We start from the raw sequence: 21,479 nt of genomic DNA on the forward strand, positions 1-21,479 counted from the left end.
AGCCTCACCTTCTGCTCACGACTCTCTTCTGCTCTCCGCTGTATGCTCAGATGTCTGCCGGATCCACTCGGATCGTGTGTTTCCTTCTGGCCTCAGTCTGCCTGATGCTGGCTTTTTCTCCCTGGCCTCACTGTCTTTGCCTCCAGCCCTGGAGTACTGTAGCTGTGGTCCTCTTTGTTGGCCACTTCACACATTTCTTTTCACTTTCTGCTTGGATTTGTGTTTCTTATTTCTGCTTTGACTGTCAAAAAAGCCATTTTAACCATGTATTCTTTTCTGCCATTAATTAGGTCTCTTGCTTACCAAAAATCATACTATTCTTTCCTGGTTTTTAATGACTCAAGGCCGTAAATGCTGATTCTTGTTGATGAAATTATTGTGTTCCCATTTAAAATGGGGCTGTGAGGTAGAACATTTCCAGGCCTGCCACTGGGACTTGTGAGGTCCTGGGCAGATGCCTGATGCCCACATCCCATCTTCCGTAGCCTGTGGAGATCCGGATGCTGAGCCTGGGGCGAGGATGACCTGTCGGCTGCTCCTGCACCTCTTCAGGACCCCCCAGGTCTGCCTCTTTCCCCAGGGAACAGGTAAGCTGCCTGCTGCGTGGTCCTTTCATTTCAGGAAGTGAACCCAGATGGGGTTTGATGGCTTCAGATTTCATGTGTGAAAATGTCCGTAGTGCATGTAGAAATGACAGCCTGTTTAAAATTACAGATGTTTCACTGGTGAAAAGTTGATGTGTACTATTCTTATTTGTTTGGGAAAAGTTTTATATGCATGTAGAACTATAGAAGTTTGCCGAAACTTACTCGTTATCAACACCTGGCCACCCAGGTGTGGCATAACGTTGACATAAAACTCAGCTGTATTAATATTACATCTTAAAAAAGAAAATTAAGTTTTAACACAGCATCTGTGTACACTTCAGCAAAGAGGAATACATTTAGAAGAACTGTTCTGTTCCAATAGTTCATTGTGCAGTTTGGTAGCCTTGCACATAAATTGAAATTAAATGTGATTTTAAATAGGGTAAAGCATCTAGTAATAATAAATGAAAAAATAAAAAGCATCTAAAAAAAATAAAGCATCTAGTCCAACAGAAGAAACGTGAGGAAATTAGTTCTCAGAATACATTAATGTAGTTCTCTTTCCTTTTAAATTTGAATACTCTGTGGTCTGACCTGTGTATGTTTGCCACAGACCAAAAGAGGAAGGAAAAGGGCAAGGAACAAGCACCTAACAATTAAAAGGAAACAAGACTGTGTTTTGACTTATAAGCGTTTAAGCAAATTTGATGGCAACACTATATGTATGGGAAAATTAAATTGAAAGAAAAACATTTTTTCAGCTCTTAAGTGGTGTCAAATTCTTCCATCTAAAAATATTACTTTCTTTTTGACCAGAAATGAATGAGCTTTTGTTGCATATTCGAGCAAAATAAATAAGAGCTGCGAAGAATACAGTCTGAGTAACAGAAATATGTTACGTGGTCCCAGGCTTCCCTAGAAATAAAAAGGTTTGAATGGATAGGAAGAATCACGTCTGAACTCTAGGAGTAGTACAAACCAAACAAAATGTGACCACGTTACAGACTTTTCTTACATACGGCTCAGTTAACCTCCTCAGAAGGGTGGGACATTCATCATTCCTTTCTCCCTCCCTGTTTTTCAGTCTGTTTATCTTCTCCTTCAAGTTAGAAAAAGCACTCGCTGACTGCTTTTGCAGTTTGCTTCTGAGCAGAATTAGGCATAAGTGTGCAACAGGCATTTATATTAATTCATTTTGCCTCATTTGTTATGAAGACTAGGTGAGGGAAGTAATGTCCTAAATCTGTGAAGTCAAAACCAAAATACACTTCAGTGTCTCGTGGTTAAATTCACCATTTACATGGACACCGTGAAGTGACAGGCTCCTTTTTCTATTTAAATGATCATAGCTTATTTTGATATTAATACATCATAAACGTGTATCCCAGTTGATTTTAATGACTTACCTGTTGGTCTTCAGTTTCAATTTCAGAAAATTCAGTTCTTCATTCAGTTGTTGTATTTCTGTAGCTATTCTAGATGAAAAGGATTTTGTACAAAGGCAATTTTAGCTAGTAAATAACAAACATTTTCTACAAGGTTTACTCTTCTTTCCATAGGGAAATTATTTCCGGGAATTCGTTCTTCTTGTGATCGTCACCTCTTGGCTGCTGCTCACAACAGTATAGAAGTGGGAGCTGTGTTTGCAGTCTTAAAAGCAATTTTGATGCTTGGTAAGATTATGCAGAGTCATATCTAATGTTTTTGTTCTAGCATTCGGATAGAAAACAGATCGTGCTAGTTCACTTCCCTGGGAATGCTCCTGGGAAAGGAAAACCCTGATGACAGGCAAAAAATGTGGATGCTGTCCGTGCTTCTGTAGCATGTGAGTAGCGTTTCCCCCACAGGTCAAGAGACAGAATTTTTCTCTGGTGAGTCAGCCCCAGCTGATGAGGCTTTAAGCAGATGTGACTTTTTCACATTTTGACCCCTAACCCCGCCACAAAGTCCCGGTACATTTCAATCTCATGTGAGTCCCTCTCAAATATAGAGAGGAAATATGGTCTCAGATTATTTTTCCCACCTTTTTCTGTGTTTTACCGCAAACCACGTGTGTGTGTCATTGTGGAAGTTGCAAAAGAATCACTGCTAAGCAACTCTCCACGAATGACGGGTGCTATTTTTCCAAATAAATAACTCCCGTGGAGCTTTGCTTTGGCTTAAGCTCAGTTAAAGATCTTGTGACCTATGGTGATGTGTATTTTTGGAGCTAAGTAAATGTCCAGTTAAACAAGCAAGATCTTCCAGTTGTGGACATACCCACAGAGGTATACCTCCAGCTAGAGTGCCATTATTATATTCTCTGTTGGCCAATGTCTCAGAACTGTTTTAAAAATCCCATGATCCTTAATTATGTGACTATATTGGGAGAGATGTTAGCTATCTGGGATGGACTGATGGATTTGAGAGTGAGTTTGAAACACGTTTATGGCCGTTACCTGTGTTCTCTTGCTATTCAGAGTGCTGAGATTTGCTATTTTTCTTCATTAATGGTGTGTCGTGTGAACACTTGTTTCGTCTCTATGCAGGGACGTGGTTTGGATGGGGTCTGGTGCAGGGTGGTATGAAGGAAAATCTGGACACACAGTTTCATTGTGCCTTCACTGCAGCTCATCTCCTCCTATACTCAAAATGTTATATTTGGAGATGTCTCTTCTTGGCACCCTGCATTAGTTATTTAAAAATTGTACTTGATTTGCTGAGGAAAAGCATCAGATAAATGATAGCTGTTTCAGTTCTGTGCTGAGGAAGCTTTGTCAGTAGAAATCTGTGTTAAAAAAAAATCTCTACCCACAATGAAAGACGGTGCTGCAGTCAACTGCTCTAGGGTGTATTAAATCTTGACACGCTTTATCAAAGCGTTCTGGGATGGCTTTAGCTTCATGTGTGGCTTGGGATCGATCTCTTCATCGTATTATTTGCCTGCCAGGTTCTTCCCTCTTGTCCTTCATGGGTACACATTTGGGCTTGATATGGCTGCACGCACAAGCTCGTAAGATGCTTGAGTGCAGGGAGGGTGTGGATGGGCTGTTTGCTGCTGCCGTCTGCTCACCTGCGTTGGGCACAGACGTACGTCCGCTTGTTTCCCACGCTCTTCGCAATCAGCTTGTCCCAGGCTTTGCATTCTGCAGGGCTTGATGTGTCTGCTCTGCCAGCCACTGGGGCAGTGGTACGGGGGTTTTTGGATTTGCCTGGGTTTGGAGGAACAGAGGGATTATAACTGCTCTCACTTCTCAGGGTATGTTCTACTGTTTTGCTATTGGCCTACTTAAAAATCATTTCTGTTCTGTCCCATGGGTGACAACGCTGTTTATTCAGTCTCTCCCCTCTCTGCAAGGAGTTGATGCCTTGTGCTGCAATGGGCTGCGCAGAGGAGATGGGGCAGGAGCATGCCTGCCATGGTGGAGAGCTGGGTGAGCGTGCCGGGCCAGCCGTGCGGAGCTGGCGAGGGCTCGGGGGTGAAGTGTGTGCTGTTGGGTGACGGCCACCGCTGCTGCCCGCCGGGACATGCTGTCGGGGTGCAGGCTGGTCTGTCACAGTGAGTCGGGGCTCTGCTTTTGATAGACTGTTCAATAAAAGTTCAGTCTTGTCAAGAAAAGGATTGTATGCTGTTTACATAGGCGTAACTCTAAAGCAGCACAAACACCAGTGTTGGCTGTTTTTCTTGGCAGTAACTCTACTAAACCCTCATTTTTTTCCTCCAGGGTAATGCAGTACCAGGGAACACAGAAACGGTGACGGGGAGAACTGAGCGTGCAGGAGGACCCAGTGCACCGTGGTGTTTTGAGCACTCTGTGTAAATGTGTAGTAGTCTGGGGATGTGGCCACAGCTGCTGAAAGGCTGTCAGTGTCCTTGGTGCGGTAGCTTGAAATATTTCGCTGTTAGTCGTAGATCTTAGCAAAAGATCCTAGCATATGTGTAACCAGAGGCCCCGGTGTGAATGTGTGTTTGAACAGCTGAAGCAAGCCAGTGAGCCTTGTCACGTCATGTTAGCCCTTGATCTATGTAGTAAACTGAGGGGTTTTCTAAGGGATGACTATCATATGCGGTGCATCAGTGAAGGTCCACAGGAATTTCTGCTGACTTAAAACATTAGGCTATGTCAGCCCGCTTCTCATGCAGGCTGTCACCATGCACGCTCCTGGATGGCCTCACAGGCTCTAGGGTATTACTATGTGCAGCAGTTTGGGCTGTTTTCCTCACTACTACACGCTATGGTTGCATCTTCTTCGTTGTCCAACGTTTCAGGCCAGTAAACATGTAAAATGTGAACTGCTACAGGTCTGATTTTTTTGCGTCCGAAGTATTTTTCCTCGCTTCTCCAGTTGCCCTGGTTGGTTTCAGGTGGTCATAGAGCTGTGCCGGTGCCTTGCAGAGAGAAGGTGCTCACCAGTGTTTGCCAGGCTCCCTCAGCGTTCTCTGCCCTTTTCCGTTCCCAGCAAGATCAATCTCTCTTGTCAAGAAGTTCGTAGTAAGGTGGGCTAAGGGGCCGCTGCTCAAAACTTGTCTCTTAATGTATGGAGTGTTAATAAATCAAAGTAGGACAGACTTGGAAAGGGGACATCTGAGAAGACCGAGTAACCCAACTCTTCCTTATCTGCCAAAGCAATTCCGTACGCTCACAGACCTTTCCCTGTCGAGCACATAGCAGCTTTATTTGTGTTTGATTTTATATAAACCTTTTCCTACTTCCGAAATATCCATTAAAAAGATGCTATGCAAAATGAAACAAGTGGGCAGTACTTGAACATGATGGTGATTTTCAGAGTCAGTTAGTGCTGCCCTTTTTGAATGCCACTGCCTCACTCCTGCTTTACTCCTCAGCGGGCCTGTGCCTCCAAAGACGTCCCTCGGCGGGTAAGCGGTCTGGGGGCACGGGGGCTTGGGTAAAAGTTCACCCCGTGCTTCTGTGCTTCTGCTGTACAGGCGACGCTGAAATTGGCAGCAGCAATGTCAACTCCTTGAAGAGTGAAGACTTCCATATGAGAGACTTACTAGATGAACTCAATGAGGATGAAATCTGGGGTTCCTCTCACACTTTGAAACCATGCGGAAAAGCTGTTTCCATAGAAACTGCTAGTTTGAGCGAGTATGCTAGATATGTGCTAAGAACAATTTGCCAGCAGGTAATCTCTAGAACTACTCTTCTGTCTTCATTTGGAGAAACTTTATTTTATCTGAACAGTGTAACATATATTTTGGTGCAAAATGAGTGTTGAGGTGTTTCAATATTTTTCTGTTTGGGTTTCCTGATTTGGACAATTTATACAAGGAGTAGTATGTTATTGGGGGGAAAAAATTGCTTTAGTTAGTTATTAGCATCTCCCTATGCTCTATCAGAATTGAGGTGTTTTTCCTGTCTGAGTCTTGAGCACTTTGAAGGCAGTAGGGACCACTCCATCAGCTGTCTGCTCAAAGTGCTTTTGCAGTAACATTTGTTTTATTGCAAAGTTGCTTTCGAAGTACAGAACAAATTAATTTTGGAGAACCTTTTAACAGTCTTATACTTTCAGGTGGTACTGAGTGAGAGAAGATGTTTCTAATCTCACATGTTGCATGAACCATAGTTGACTTCAAGTTTTGCATATGGAAAAATCACTTTTCTGTTTAGCTTACCAAAAGTTAATATTGCCTTGAAACCATCTTGTGAATCTGTTATCTGATTACTTACAGGAATGGGTTGGAGAGCATTGCTTAAAAGAACCCGAGAGGCTGTGCACAGACAAAGATCTTATTTTGGATCCCGTTCTTTCAAACAAACAAGCACAGAAACTCCTTCAACTTATCTGTTATCCTCATGGTATTAAAGAATGCACCGAGGGTGATAACCCTCAGAGGCAGCATATCAAACGCATACTTCAGGTAATGCAGTGGGGAAAAGGTGGAAAAACTACCGGTGATGCACTGACTCTTAAGCTGTCATTCAGCAGCACCACCAAGTGACATGGATTTGCAGTTCCTGGTGCAATCTAGCATTAGATTCTTCTTTAAAGATTGTAGGTGCTCAGGATCCCCAGTCTCTGTGTTAACATTTTATAGTGCGACGTCTGTCTGGTGTCTCCTTACTTGTGATTCCACAGTACGGAGGAAACAAGCGTGCAGCACGCTCATCATTGCTGTTCATCGTTGTCAGTCATTAGGAAGCCCCTGAAAGGGGAGCTGCTTTTAGGGCTGCTTAGGGGGAGGTGCCCACTGTAGGCACCTGTGACCGTTCTGTGGTGACAGACGCTCCTACTCTGTGGAAAAGGCTCAAACGCCTTCACGGACAGTCCTAACCGGATCATTTCTTCAAATTCAGCTGCATTAGGGACACTTCATTTCTTAAACTACAAAATGGATTTTCTTGGAATAGACCTGTGAAGAATCAAGTTGGCAATATCTAGACCAGGACAAACGGTGATCATTGCCCTGCAAAATAATCGCTTCAACTGCTGCGTTTACTTTAATTGTGTCTAGGTGGCCTTGTGCTAAATACAAACATGTCCACTTGGATGGCAATGCCATGGATTAATGCAATTACTAATGAAAGAGCGAATTATGTTTTCCATATTTATGTGTAACTAAACTCAGATTTTGCAGAGAGCAAGACTTTTATTCAGAAAAGTTGCACAGTTAAAAGTATTGAGTAACGATATTTAGCTGCAAAGATTTGGAAGTTAATGTGCATTCTTTAATAGGTCTGATATTTTGGGATTATATTAGGCTATTAAAAAGAGTAGTGACTGTGCTGATCTGCTTCTAAGATGAGGCTTTTGCGTGTAATGTATGCAATTATGAGATTTATTATTTTTTCTTCAGACCTGTAAAGTGTTGATGTGTATTTATAATGTTAATTCTTACCTAGAACTTAGATCAGTGGACTCTCCGGCAGTCTTGGTTGGAGCTGCAACTAATGATCAAACAGTGCATGAAGGAGCCTGTGAGTATTTGTTTTCAAACTTTCTTATGTAAATATTTAATGAAAAAAAGTATGTTAAATTTTAACGTAGTCCATGAGCAAGCATACCATGAATGTGCTAGTTTACTTATGTTTTACTGTAGGGTTCTGGGTCTGTGGCTGAAATGAACAGCTTGTTGGATAATATTGCAAAGGCGACAATAGAGGTGTTTCAGCAATCCGCTGATCTAAACAATAACTCTTCTAACTCTGGTATAGGCCTCTTCAATCCAAACTCTGTTGGAAATGCTGACACAAGTAATACAAGACAGAATGGTAAAAAGACATTCCTAAGGTATTTTTTGTAGCACCTTTTTAATCGTTTTAGCCAACATGATGCTTAACTATGTGTAGATTGCCTAGACTTTTTTGCACTTGAAACAGGAATGTGCAGAAATGAGTTACCTGAAGGTTACTTCTATTTACTTTTGTTTAACAATAAATATAATTGCTATTCTTGAATTTTCTGGAAACCAGAAATTGTGACTGCTCAGTCCACAGTAGTTTACTCCAGATGCATTGTGTCAACTGCTTTATTAAAGCAGTTCAGTCTTATAACAGCTAATAGTGGTTGCAAAACTATGTGGATATTTCGGCTGAAATAAGTTTGTTCTACTTCTAGTTCGTCTGAGCGGCGAGGAGTGTGGCTGGTGGCTCCCTTGATTGCAAAACTGCCTACCTCAGTTCAAGGTAGGGTCTTGAAAGCTGCGGGAGAGGAGCTGGAGAAAGGTCAGCATTTGGGGTCATCTTCTAAGAAGGAAAGAGATAGACAGAAACAAAAAAGGTACGACCTTGGGAAATCCCTGTACGCAGAGCTGAAAGGTATTTTTGAAGGAGGAGTATACTGAGGACTGGATTTTACCTTCACAGAACCTCATTGGTTCACTTTTGTGGAGCCAAAAGTTATCAACCCCAAACAAGGTTCAGGTTTCATTTAGTCTGAAGAAATATCACTGGTTTCAGAGGAAGAAATGTGAAAGCTTTGTACCACATCTTCCAGCAGCTATTCTGCAGCTTGGTGGTGGGAAATGTTAGTGATTTAAAAGAGTAGTCGGGGAGCTTGTTGTCTCTTCCCTTCTATGGCAGTGAGACACTTTTCTTGCCATTAAGATCCGCCATTAAGATCCCATAATTGTTGTAAGATGCCACTTAATTCCTGTTGGGAATTAAGCTTAAGCTCATCTCTAAACTTCCGAACACATGAGAATTTTAATGACTTAGTGGTTATTGATATACCTTTAGTAAAATATTCTTCCACAGTTCCTATAATGTCTTGGTACTTTATTAAGAGTTATGACAGAAATGATGTTGAACACTATACACAAGAAGGTCTCTTAGCTTCAGATACCAACCATCTTCCTTTTTGTGAAGTTCTTACAAAGTACAGTTGTTCAAAAAAACAAATCACTTCTTAAAGGCTTGTGGTTTTTGATTGTTGTATATGGTCCCACCATAAGCTTCTTGTTCTTACGTGTTACTAGCGTGCATTGTCTTTTCGATCACCTTCGACGTTGTTCACGCAGTGTACTTTCCCTGAGAGTGGGACCAGTAACTGGGCTTTGCCACTTTGTAGTGCTCTTACAAACTTGTGTTGCACATGTTGATTTTGACTTATGGTTGTCATTAAATTCTGTGGAGACTTTTAAATCTACTGCTATTTTCCAGCCTCTTCCACATAGCTTATTTTCCCTTTAAGCTTGGAAGATTTATTTTTTTCTTTCTGTCATAATTGCAGTATGCCCATTACTCTGTGTTGTGCTGGACCCTCCTAGTTCATCTGGGCTGTTTCTTTAATAAGCTGCCTATGTGATATATCGACCTATAGAAGTTCTGTTTGCCATGCTCAGTGTTTGAGTTAAGGACGCTTTGTGTTAGCTTTATGAATCCATCTCTTCCTTGTCCTTCTAATTCATTTGTAGTACCTGCTTGATCTGTTGTTAGATAAAAAAGACATCTTGCTTCCCAGATCTCTTTGTGAGGCGTTTCTGAGCATTTCGGCACTTTTCCATTATTCACTGGCTCTCTTGCTATTCGCATCAGTAGAAGGGAATATGGACCCTCTCTCGGTCTTCCGTTTCTTTTCCTACAGGAAAGCTCTAGCGTAGAAAATCTAAACTAAGCCTCTTTCAAAGACGACATAAAACGCCTGTAGAAATTGTCAAGCCCTTCCTCCACGGTGGTTCCTATGCACAGAAGTAAAAGCATTTACAAAGTTGTTCTGGTTGTAACAACAAATTACTTCCTTGTGTGCTTTTTGAAGCTTTTCAATCTCTTGCTCAAAAACAAATACTACTGCTCTGTGAGTGACAAAACCAATGATACTTATAGAGCGTATATAAGATCTCTTTTTCTTTTTTCACACTCTGCTTTGTGTAGCAGGGATAGCAATTGCAATAGTAACCGTCTTGCAAACTGTAATTTTTTTTTAATGGAAATTAATGAGAAAATGAAGAGGTGTTCCTGCCATGTTGTTCCTAAACTCTGAAAAATCACTGTTTAACATGACTTTTGAAAATGCAGACTTTCTATTTTGGTCCTTTTATGGGACCTTGGGATTTTTCCATTCCTTTATACTAATTGTCACCTAAATTGTTGAAGTCAAGTTAAATGCCAAATGAAAATAACTGTTGAAATGAATACTTGTAATAAATACACACGCGTATGTGTGGATATGTACTTATATTGTGTTTACAGATGCGTGCAATTTTCAAGGAGCTTACGTACCTGAAACTGCAAAAATCATTGCATGAGCTGTCACTCAAATCCCTTTGCTGACATTTTTAACTTCTCTTCTACTTCACATATTGTACTTCCAAATTTATCTTCATGTATTTCTTCCAGTTTGTCTTAATTTTATGTTTATAATGGATACATATTCATCTAAAAAAAAAAATTAAAGAAGTCTGATAGCCCTTGCATTGGTATGGCATGTCTCCTACAACCAGCTAAAGCTGCATCTCAGTGTAATTACTCTAAGTCCATGTTAGAATTCTAGTGGAATTTAGGCAGCTGTCAATCTAATCAGTGCTTGTAGGGGAAACTTCCCTGGGATTCACTTCAGACCACTGACATGGATTAGAAACTTCAGCTGTCTAATCTCTGCTAAAATTATATCCCTGGTTAATCAAAGTAGTCTTCAAATAACATGTTCTGTTTCGGAGTCAGGCCTTTGAGTGTCCATGCAATTCTCTGTCATTCAGTGCCCTGAGCTAGGTGGGTTCTTAGTAATGACATGCGTAATGTCTGCATTTTTACCAGCTGGTGCTCTGCCTTCCTACGTGCATGTTCTTCTAATTCGCCTGGCAAGGCTTTAATTTACTAAAACAGAAACAGACATAGATGCAGGCAATGCCACTTCTAGGGGAAAAAGAAGTAGACAAAACAAGGAAGGGAGTGAGGATGGGAAGTATCAAAATAACTTTACTAATTGACTTCTGTGTTTGCCTCTCTCAAAGCATGTCTCTTTTGAGTCAGCAACCTTTCCTTTCATTGGTGCTTACTTGCCTTAAGGGACAGGATGAGCAACGGGAAGGGCTTCTAACATCACTGCAGAATCAAGTTAATCAGGTAAAGCAAGCACATAACCATGAGCACCCTTTGGTAGATGTTTTATGTGTCATCAATTTTATGTGTATATGATGGTGTAAAACCAGGAAAATTACAGTGTAATGGTATGCCACAAGGAACAGTCCAAGGAAGGAAGAATGGGGAGGTGTTTGTTCCTTTTTGAGAGTGAATACATCTTTTTTCCTAAAATTGTTACAGAGAAATATAATGAACTTGAATCTGATTTCCTTTCTTTCCTGTAAAAACAATAAAAGATGTTTGTCCTGAGAGGAACGGTCTTCTCAGTCTCTACCTTGATCATAAAAAGTTTTTATAAGTTTGAAACTTTCTTCTTTAGGAAGAAACTTTGAAACTTTCTTCTTGAAAGAAAGTTTGAAACTTTCTTCTTTAGTTGGTACAGATTAAGAGTTTTTCATATTTTAGCAAACAATATCACCAATCCCAGTCCATTGCCTCCAGCTCTTCCTTTGGATCGCTTGCGCTTACTCACAGCCTCTGCTGGCTCTGCTCTAGACTTCCTGCTCCCATCTGGTTTATGTCCCAGCCTACGACAGCTCCTTAAGACTGTCTTTAAAGTGAATATATACAGTGCCCAGTGTAGTGGGTGCATGTTTGCTTTTTTCTGTCTCTAGTTTCTATGAATTACTGCGACAGTGAAAATTCCTACCTGTAGGGCTGTTATTTTCTCATGTTGCCTCTCAGCTCAGGCCCAGGCTATGATGTAGGTCCACATCCTAGTTAAATTCATTCCTTTGATGTTTTTTCCCCCTGGTATTACTGGCAGTTGGGCTTTTGTTTTGCTGTATGGGTTCTCCCCTGAAATGCAGTGAAATGAAAGGTCCGGGTTCCCTAAGGTTCTGGTCATTTCTCATCCAGAGATCCCGTTGGGAAGCTGCATTCAGTGCAAGAGGTCTATTTACTTACCCATGGCGAACAGTTAAATAGGGCATTTGAAACAATATTCTTAATAAATGCATAATGAAGCTGCTTATTTTCTTCTTGCAACAACAGGAAGATCTAGTCACACAATTGATAGCAGGTTATCAGCTCTTTACAATTAATTTTTTCCTCTGCTAGTTTGCTTGATCTGCTCTAAGCCTTAAACAGGCATGAGGATAAAAAGGTTAATAATCTTTTATGATTCCTTTTAGATAATGGTCACAAATATTTAAACTTCAAAGGGAGAACGTTCCTTTACAGGAAGAAGACAACCATAATCAAATGCTTTTTCTTAGATCCTTAGTAACTGGAGGGAAGAACGGTACCAGGATGACGTTAAAGCTAGGCAAATGATGCATGAAGCCCTACAACTTCGTCTTAACTTGGTAAGAAAAACTTGTGTGGTTATCCTGATGTTATAAAAAGATGTAGCAGCTACTCTGGAGTAGGTGGTAAGGAGCAAGAAGCTCTGCGTCAGGGCACCGCGGGGGCCAGGCCCCCTGAGAGCTGGCAGCTCCCAGCCCCGAGCCTCAGGCCCCTCCGCTGGGATGGGGACGGGCTGAGGCCGTGCCAGGACACGGATCCGGGTCCGGCCCAGGGAGGGGAGCCAGGGCCAGACACAGCCCCGGCATGGCCAGGCAGGGCTGTGGGGCAGGCTGGGGCTCCCGACCTGGGGCTCCTGGGCCAGGCACGGGCGTGGGGGTAGCCCCAGGTGGGGCTGGCCGGGGGCAGCAAGGGCTGGGGGTGCCCCCTCCCTCTGCCCTGACACAGAGCCCCTTGTCTGTGCTCCATCGGCGTTCGTCTCTGCTCTTCCTTGTCGCTCTTGTTTCAGCTGATGCCTCCTGGCCGTAAGGTTTGGGCATTGTTCATATAAAATGAATAGGATTGACAGCCTATACCTTATTCATGCTTTACTTTTGTGCTGCTTTCTTCCTTTCAGTGTCCCTGGAACTTCAGAAATTCATCACCTTTTTGTGGACATTCAAAGCCGCTGTCCACTGACGGTTTATCCCCATGTAACAAGCGTTGGTTTTATGGAATTAGGCAGTCAATATAGTTGAGACTTTCAGAGCTCCCAGGGAATGTAGCATTTGGCTATTTAACTTACATGTGCAATTTCAGTTGCTGCTGCTTAGATACGTGTATTAATCAACTTAGAAAGTTTCCATCAAGTTCTCCAGTGTTCCACATCTCTTAAAACCTCTGTACCAGATGTCAGGGCCACTGCCGCTCGTTTAGCACAGTGCAGTAGAATCATAGAATCGTTGAGGTTGGAAAAGCCCTTTAAGATCATCCAGTCCAACCATTAACCTAACACTACCAAGGGCACCACTAAACCAGCTAAGGGTAGAGTAGTAATTTCATGTTTCCTGGCTTGGTGGCTGGCTTATTTTTTAATAAAAGTAAAAACTAGGAATCACTAAGGTTGGAAAGGCCCTCTAAGATCATCAGCCCAACCATCACCCCAACACCCCCATGCCCACTAAACCATGTCCCAAAAGTGCCACCTCTACCCGTTTTTTGAACACAAAAAGCCCACAGTAGGTGTGTGGAGACTACATGTAAGGCCAAATGAGAGAGCACCAAGGTAGGAGTAACACTGCAGCATTGTTCTCTTCCCGTCTCTTTGGAGGCTGCTGAGATGTGGCTGTGCAAGCAGAGGGGTAACCGCAGCCTTACGCTGCCGCTGGTCCAGGCTGAGGGTCTTGAGCCAGCTGTGACCAGCTTTGGGATTGCTGTGGCTGCACTTACAGTACAGCAGCTATCACCTGCCACTCAGCACCGAGGAGACATGCACTTTGTCATGGGTCAGGAGAACTCTTGATACGGGCAATATTTGTTTCATTATTAAAGCAGCAAGATTTTATCCTTTTGTAAACCATAAACCACTTACGTATTTCGGGGAGTGATCTTCTTTACAAACTCAGCAAGGTTTAGGAGCTAAAAGGGGGTACTGAGAATTGAAACCATCTCTGTATTTATTGAGCAAGACACAACCCTGAAATAAGCTTTAAGCATGGGGAACAAATGTGTGAAGTGAAACAACTACAAGCACAAACAGTGAGGGGATTTAGAGTAATTATAAACCTGACAAAAAATTTTTTTTTTTTTTTTAAAGTTGTGAAGTGGGAAACGTCAGGAAAGATGATTTGATGGAGATACTGGGTGCAGGGATAATGTGCAAAACTGCGAAGCTGACAGTAGCATCATGGTAGAGTAGGAAGACCCTGGGCTGCAGTGCAGCAGTAAGGGAAGAGCGGCGGCGTTTTGACGTGAGCTCCCGGGCATCCTGTGTGCGACAGGGAGGTGTTTTCTCATTTACAGGGTTGTCACTGTCTGAAGGCTTGAGCTGTGCTTTCGTTAGCTAGAAGTGTTGTACCTTTGAAATTTGGGGGGTGGACTCTCTTCTGACCAGTTTGGTAGTCAGGCTTGCAACCTGAGCAGGTATCTTGTGTTCCTACAATTTGGTCCTTTGAAGGGTGCGTTTTGGTAAAAGAGCTCCTTCTGAAAGCCAGGGCATATTTTACAGTATCATGCTATACTGGCAGAAATAGTGAAAAATTGTTCATAGGGTAAAATGTATCATTCAGCAGTTTTCATTTTCAATCAATGCTATGTTGTTGTTCAGATTTTTTTCTCTTTGCATTGGACATGATTGTCTAATTTTTGGGTGTGGGAGCCAAGTGATAACTAGCACCTTTTCAGTTCTGAGAATTTTTTCACGGACTTCAGTTTGTTGCATCAAACATGAAAGTGAAGATATGAAACTGAAAGAGCAGTGCAATAATATTTTGCTTTCCTATAGTTCCTTCGTAGGAGAAGCTTTTTGCTGGGAGGATGGGGTGGGGAGGAAAAGTTATGTGAAGTCAGCACTTCAAGATGGCATTCAGCACACAAGAGCTCGTGGGACTGGATAGCAGTTTTACTCATAAGTAGTACATACGATAAGGGAAGTATGCATCTGTGAGATGTATGCAGAGCCTTGCTGTCTGCTGTGTTATTTTGCAGGTAGGTGGCATGTTCGATACCGTGCAGAGGAGTACCCAGTGGACCACAGACTGGGCGCTTCTGCTCCTCCAGATAATCACTTCGGGAACTGTTGATATGCAGACCAACAAGTATGTCTGCGCTACTTAAGCTAATTCATGTCCTTACTGCTTTTAAGTTTAGATTGCATGTATGTTATTGTAAATTTTTTCTTACTATTATCCTATTACTGCTTGAGTGCAACTTACGTCTCAGTGCTGGTCTTGGTTGGGAGCACCTCTGTTTCGGAAAGCACTGGAGCCTCTGTTTGCACTCTTCCTTAACAAGCATGCGCTGAGCGCTTTCCTAAGTCGGAGCCTGTAATTCCTAATGACTGTCTGTTAGCAGTTTGTGCTGTCTGTGGCTCTGGGATGGGGTTTGTAATACGATTTGTGTGTGCGTCTTGACAGTCCACCTGCATGTATACACTGGGGCTTACGCATGCAAGCTGATGCGTGTGTATGCAGAAAGCCCCCAAAAACCCCGCTTGTCTAAAGAAGTGCGTCTGTAGCCTTTGCCGCGAATATCTGTCCCTGGCTCTCTTGGCAGTCGACAGTTCCTCGGGGTAATGCTTGTCTTTACTCTCAGCGAGTTGTTCACAACCGTGCTGGATATGCTGGGCGTCCTCATCAACGGGACGCTTGCCTCCGACTTGTCAAACGCTTCACAAGGAGGGCCCGAGGAAAACAAGAGGGCTTACATGAATTTAGTGAAAAAATTGAAAGTAAGCGTTACGTCTTGTCGTTTTCAGCATGTCTTTTGAATCGCATTCTGTGCTCATCTTCTAGTCCTGTCATTTCTAGCGTCTGGGAAGGCCTCTTGGAAAAAGAGGAGAGACTGAAACAGCACTAGTGATAACAAGGAGAAAAAGAAGAAAATAAAAATACAGGATTGTGGGGGTGGGAAGACAGTCTTCTAGTATTTTCTTTGTATAAAATTGCATATTTAGGGACCCTGCAAGATACTTAGTGGCTTTTATTCATGTTTGAGACACTAAATTTGTATTACATACTTTCTACGTTCTATTTAAATGAGACATGAAAAGATAACTTAGATTCTTAAAAAAAAAGAAAAGAAAACAAAAAAAACCCCTTGCAAAGCTACTTGTTTAAATTTAGTAAAAGTACAAGGAAGTGGTTCATCCAGAAACTGGACATTTTCTAATAGTGAAAGCAGTGCAAGGTTTCTCTTCCTTTCCCCCCCACCCCCCTTCTCTTTGACTGATCGATGTATTTATTCTCCAGAAAGAGCTGGGAGACAAGCGGTCAGAAAGCATTGACAAGGTTCGCCAGCTGCTCCCTTTGCCAAAGCAGACGTGTGATATTATTACTTGTGAGCCAATGGGATCCTTGATCGACACCAAGGGGAACAAAATTGCAGGATTTGACTCCATTGATAAGAAACAGGCAAGAGTAAACGTTTGCTTTCATCTCAGTTTTGCCACGATTTTTGGAGCATAGGAAATTCAAGCAAAGAGGTACAGCTTGTGCAGTACATGTGTTTATATGCGGTATCATAAAAGCATTGTACTTGTGCTGTAACGCACTCTCAGTCATTACCAAAGCTTCAGCCACAGCACTGCAGTCTCTTTTACGCACGTAGGCTTTCTATGAGCAACGATGCCAAAAGTGAGGAACGCTGGGCTCGTAGAGTAATACCTTTAAAAAATAGTTGCAAACGACAGACCGCTTTTTGGTATCAGATGTATTCCTGCTCCAAATAATTTTGCACGGTTTTTGTTTGCGTGATCCCTGTGAAAATTCTCCGGCAGCGTGTGAAACCTGGAGTGGGCTTAGAGAGAGGCAGGCAGGGAGTTGTTCAACCCCAGCCGAAGGGGCTCGAGCAGCCTCGTGTGACTGGCACCATGCAGCAGCATCACCACCCCTGCGGCAGCACCGACATCCTCCTCTCCCTGACGATTCCCTGACACCTGCAGATAGTCTCAGAGCTTTAGGTACATATGCGTCTTTAATGGAAACAGTTTTGTGCGACTTCCACAAATTCAAGAGTTTGGGTAAACTTTCGCTTTTCGATTTGTTTAAAATTCAGTCATCCTGTTTGCTGCATGTCCGTCCTTGTTAAATCCGCAGAGTACACGGTCAATTTGTAACTGCTAATGCGATGAGTGCTGACATAAGTTTGCTCAATTTTGCAATATAGGGTCTTGACTGGAGCCAACTCCACAAAAGTTGCCAAAAAGGAAATTACGTTTGACTTGAACAGCAGCAGCTCTTACAGAAGTATTTGCTTTCCAAGCACAATCCTACATTTGAGAGCTCATTTAACCTGGGACCCTGTTGACCTGTTACTTGCTGGGAGGAAGATGGAGGGCATGATCCTGCTTACAAAAGACAAAGGAAAAAAGCCAGAGGGGGAGGAGGGGAAGTGTATTAGTTGTTCTGGATTTTTTGGGAATACGAAGGGATGCATAATTTTTTTAAGTGAATTTATTTAAAAGAGAAGGATAGAGCTTAGGACAGAGCTTTTTATTCTGCAGACTAGGTAGGCGGTTTTTTGTTATATACTGCTTAGGCTTATCTCCCCTTATTTAAATATGTAAACTTTTAGCAAGCATATTCTCAGATTAGCAATTTTTGATAGATATTGGACTTCTCCTCCAAAATACAGTAGATGGAACTTGAGATTTTTAGCATAGCTATAAGTAAATAGTACTCTAAAAATGTAATTGCTTTTATCTAGCAGCAGCCTTGGGTAGAGGTTAAAATCCCACTGGTATGCCTTTGGTACATTTTGTGGAGGGGAAGAAATCCTTTCTGGATTTTTCTGACTCAGATAATGATGTACAAATGCAAGTAGTCTGCTCTAGCATTCAATTTTCTTAAAATACTAACTTCACTTTCATTCTGAAACAGGGTCTTCAGGTTTCAACAAAACAAAAGGTGTCCCCTTGGGATTTATTTGAAGGTCACAAAAATCCTGCTCCTCTCTCCTGGGCATGGTTTGGTACAGTTCGTGTCGACAGGAAAGTGATAAAGTATGAGGAGCAGCAGCATCTCCTCCTGTACCACACGCACACCAAACCCAAGCCACGGAGTTACTACCTCGAGCCCTTGCCCCTTCCTCCAGAGGAGGAGGAGGAAGAGCCCACCACACCTGTCTCTCAGGAACCAGAAAGAAAGTCAGGAGAGCTCTCAGATCAGGGAAAACTTGCCGCGGACGATGAGAAGAAGACAAAGGGCAGGAAGCGAAAGTCAAAGTCAAGCTCAAGGGCTGATGTAAGTAGTTGGTGCCCCGTACAAAACTCGAAATACCTCGCCGAAGCGTCTGATCTTGCGTGGTTCTATCTTAGCTACCTTCAGAAACTGTCCTGCACCTGGAGGAGCAGGTCCTAATACAGGGAGTGAATGGAGGTGGTCGGAAGGAGGGTGGATTTCTATCAAATGGAGCTCAGTGCAGAGGAACGCACTGTGGTTGGGACCTTATGTGCTGTGTAAAATACGCCGGACTGGATCTTAACTCGCTAAATATTATTTGGGTTCTGTATATGCTTTCTCTTGTTTGGTGTGAAGTACAGCTGTTATTGTTTGGATCAACTTCTAAAATTCCTCCTGTTCAAATTATGTTGAGAGCAAACATGCTGGTTCAAACCCAGGTCCCATTCAGATGGAAACCAATTTGGAAGAAGCTCTTTCATATAGGTAAACTGTTTTGCTCTGCAGTTTGTTCTGGCTTCTGAGACACTTTCTCTTTTGGCTTTAATGGTTTTTGAGGTGTGGGTTCCTAAGCTGAAGAACGGCATAGAGCACAGGTTTGAAAAACACGCCTGGCACCGCCCAAATAATAATGTACGTTTCCAGTAGCAGCGTTCTGTGCGATTGCGTCCTCTTCGCACTGCTGCCGCTGTGTAGCCGTACAGGTTGTAGACACGATAGTATTCTGTTAGCATCCAGCTGGTTTGTCCATGTGTTGCCTTTTAAGTAGCTGTAATTTTAAGATAATTTTCGGGCCTTTTTGACGTTTCAGTTAAGTTCCTCCTGTTATTTCTATACTGATACAGTAAGCTGTGCTTGTGTTATACCTAATTATAGCCTGCAGAAAATACTTGCTAATAAGGTAAAAATGGATGGTGTGTCTATGAAGTTGTTAGTGTTAATTACCTGTGGGCAGCCTGAGACTTAATCTGTTTTTTACATCATTGCAAACGACAATGGGAACTGTCTCTGTCCTTTAATAATTTAGTAGGAAAATTGGCATTATTTATGAGTTAGTAAGGTATAAATGTCAGTAACATTAACTTTTACTGTATATTTTAAGGAATATCCGCAGAACAACTTATATAGAGTGCCTCCCACTTATTCACCAATTTCCTCTCAAATGATGCACCATCCTCAGTCTGCCTTGTGGGGGTACAACATCATGGGGCAGCCGCAGCAGCCCGGCTTCTTCGTGCCGAACCAGCCCCTCCCACCAGGTATGTGTACGCTTCGAATGCGCGGACATGGGGCTTTGTTATTTGATGTGTGATAAAAATTGACGACTTATAACCACTTTTTGTTTCTCACTTTCTCCAAAGCAGGCTGAGTCTGCTGATGCCATTTATTTTATTCCTTAGTTAGCTTTTTTTTTTTTTTTAAGGGCTATTACCAGTCGTAGGTCTGTCTCTGTTAAGCTATTAAACTTTTTGGGTAGATAAGCAAAAATGACCTACTGTGGTGCTAGTAAAAGAAAGCTGGTAGAAGTTCAATGAGGAGTGAAGTAGGAGAAGGATGATTAAAAGGAACAAATGACCTTTGGGTTATTTCTTCTTTGATTCATACCAAGAACCATGGTGACTAATTTAACATGTGCTAGATGGAATAAATAAATCCATGGGCTCACTTTTTTTTCAGGATTTGTGGTATGTACCTAATTATTTGTAGGCTTGTTTTGTTTCTTCCAGTTAATGTGTATACAATTTAACATAGATATTGTACTTGCTCTAGGGGGCAGCAGTTTATGATGTTTTGAGAAATATTATTCTGTCCTTCTCAGATATTATGCAGAAGTTTAGAAGTTTGGATCCAGTTATAAAGGTTAAATATTTTTTCTGAAGCTCCAAATACAACTAGTTCTGTATTTAAGTGTGTAAAAGTCTTCAGAAAATACCAGAGTGGCTACAAAGTTAAGGAAATGCTGATTTTAAAAAAATATGTGTAAGATTACCTTCATAAGGCTAACATATAGACAGGTATGTGATTTTTATCAAATAGCATAGAGTGCATAAGTTATTGCCATCTCATGATAAAACTGTCTTGACATCATAAGCCGTTCATATCATGCTTTTGATCTGACATGCAACTTTGTTTTTTCAGCCGTAGTCAAACGTTTTATGTGATGTAGAACATGCAACAGCCCATAGCCTCTTTAGTTTTTGTTCTCATTTACAAGTGGTAGTCTTCAAAGTTATGTTGCCCCTTTAATTTTTCAGACCAGTAATCTGGTTTAATCCAGTTCACTGCCTTTACAGAGATAAGTGTATCATCGTTACTGTAGAGCTAACCAGATAGGAGCTGATGAATTAGCAGTGAGCTGCACCAACAACGTTCTTACGGAAGGCAGAGAACGCATTTGTGTTTTGGGTGGTTTTTAGGTGGTTCCAGGCTGGATCCGACGGGCTCCTTTGTTCCAACTAATACGAAGCAAGCCCTGTCGAACATGCTGCAGCGGCGCTCTGGCACCATGATGCAGCCCCCCTCTATCCATGCAATCACGCCTCAGCAGCAATTGCTCCAGATGAAACTCCTGCAGCAAGAGCAGCAGCAGCAGCGGCTCCTCAGGCAGCAAGCACAGTCACGGTCTCTCCAACAGGTTTGTCCAAACCCCCAGGTCTGAAGAGCAACGCAGTGGTTTTGCCTTCCGTTGGGGCTGCTCGCCCTGCACAGGCTTATGGAGCGGAGAGCCAGCTGATATTTGCAGTCGCAATACCTCCCCAAATACTGCTTAACCAGAGCCATCTGCTTTTAGACTCCATTTGCCCTTTGGTCTCTTAGCCCCTTCTATTTTTCCTGTGTTTCATAAAATCAGGTTTTGCGTCTGCTACTTGATGATATTCTTGTTCCCTGTTGTGTCACAGGGGCTTTCATAGTGGAATTGCATGCTGCAATTTGAAGAATTGCAAGCTACAAGTAAGCAGCAGAGGCACGGCAGTGCTCTTCACAATTAAAAATCCAGGCGGTCCAGCAGGAGCCGTTTCCATACACGTGTGTACACAGACGCCCACGTTCTCTAGAAATAGCTGGTATTTCTTCTCCTAACGTTTTTGCAGAGTACAGCTGCGGTGTGCCAAACCACACATGGCTATTGTGCAACACCCTTCGGAGCTTGAGCTAGTTTCAGAATATGGCTACAGACAGGCTGCTTTTGAATTGATGGCGTAAGAACAGAAAATCGGGTTTTGGATCCCAGATAATCAGCAATATGT

At 42.4% G+C, this 21,479-nt stretch overlaps 1 protein-coding gene across 2 annotated transcripts in view; it reads left to right on the forward strand.

Annotated features, from left to right (window-relative positions):
- The window catches only part of MED12L (mediator complex subunit 12L), a 157,309-nt gene that overhangs the window by 121,183 nt on the left and 14,647 nt on the right, over positions 1–21,479 (forward strand). For both annotated transcript variants that reach the window (XM_075715976.1, XM_075715977.1), the window contains 15 exons: positions 486–587; positions 2,147–2,260; positions 5,515–5,714; positions 6,262–6,450; positions 7,433–7,507; positions 7,630–7,820; positions 8,148–8,309; positions 10,981–11,092; positions 12,328–12,417; positions 15,041–15,150; positions 15,647–15,782; positions 16,303–16,464; positions 17,932–18,294; positions 19,334–19,490; positions 20,649–20,866. In XM_075715976.1, the coding sequence (XP_075572091.1) occupies positions 486–587; positions 2,147–2,260; positions 5,515–5,714; positions 6,262–6,450; positions 7,433–7,507; positions 7,630–7,820; positions 8,148–8,309; positions 10,981–11,092; positions 12,328–12,417; positions 15,041–15,150; positions 15,647–15,782; positions 16,303–16,464; positions 17,932–18,294; positions 19,334–19,490; positions 20,649–20,866 (2,381 nt within the window). The remainder of the gene's footprint in view (positions 1–485; positions 588–2,146; positions 2,261–5,514; positions 5,715–6,261; positions 6,451–7,432; positions 7,508–7,629; positions 7,821–8,147; positions 8,310–10,980; positions 11,093–12,327; positions 12,418–15,040; positions 15,151–15,646; positions 15,783–16,302; positions 16,465–17,931; positions 18,295–19,333; positions 19,491–20,648; positions 20,867–21,479) is intronic.

The sequence above is a fragment of the Pelecanus crispus genome, chromosome 9 (genome assembly GCF_030463565.1).
Source record: "Pelecanus crispus isolate bPelCri1 chromosome 9, bPelCri1.pri, whole genome shotgun sequence".
Taxonomy (NCBI): Eukaryota; Metazoa; Chordata; class Aves; order Pelecaniformes; family Pelecanidae; genus Pelecanus; species Pelecanus crispus.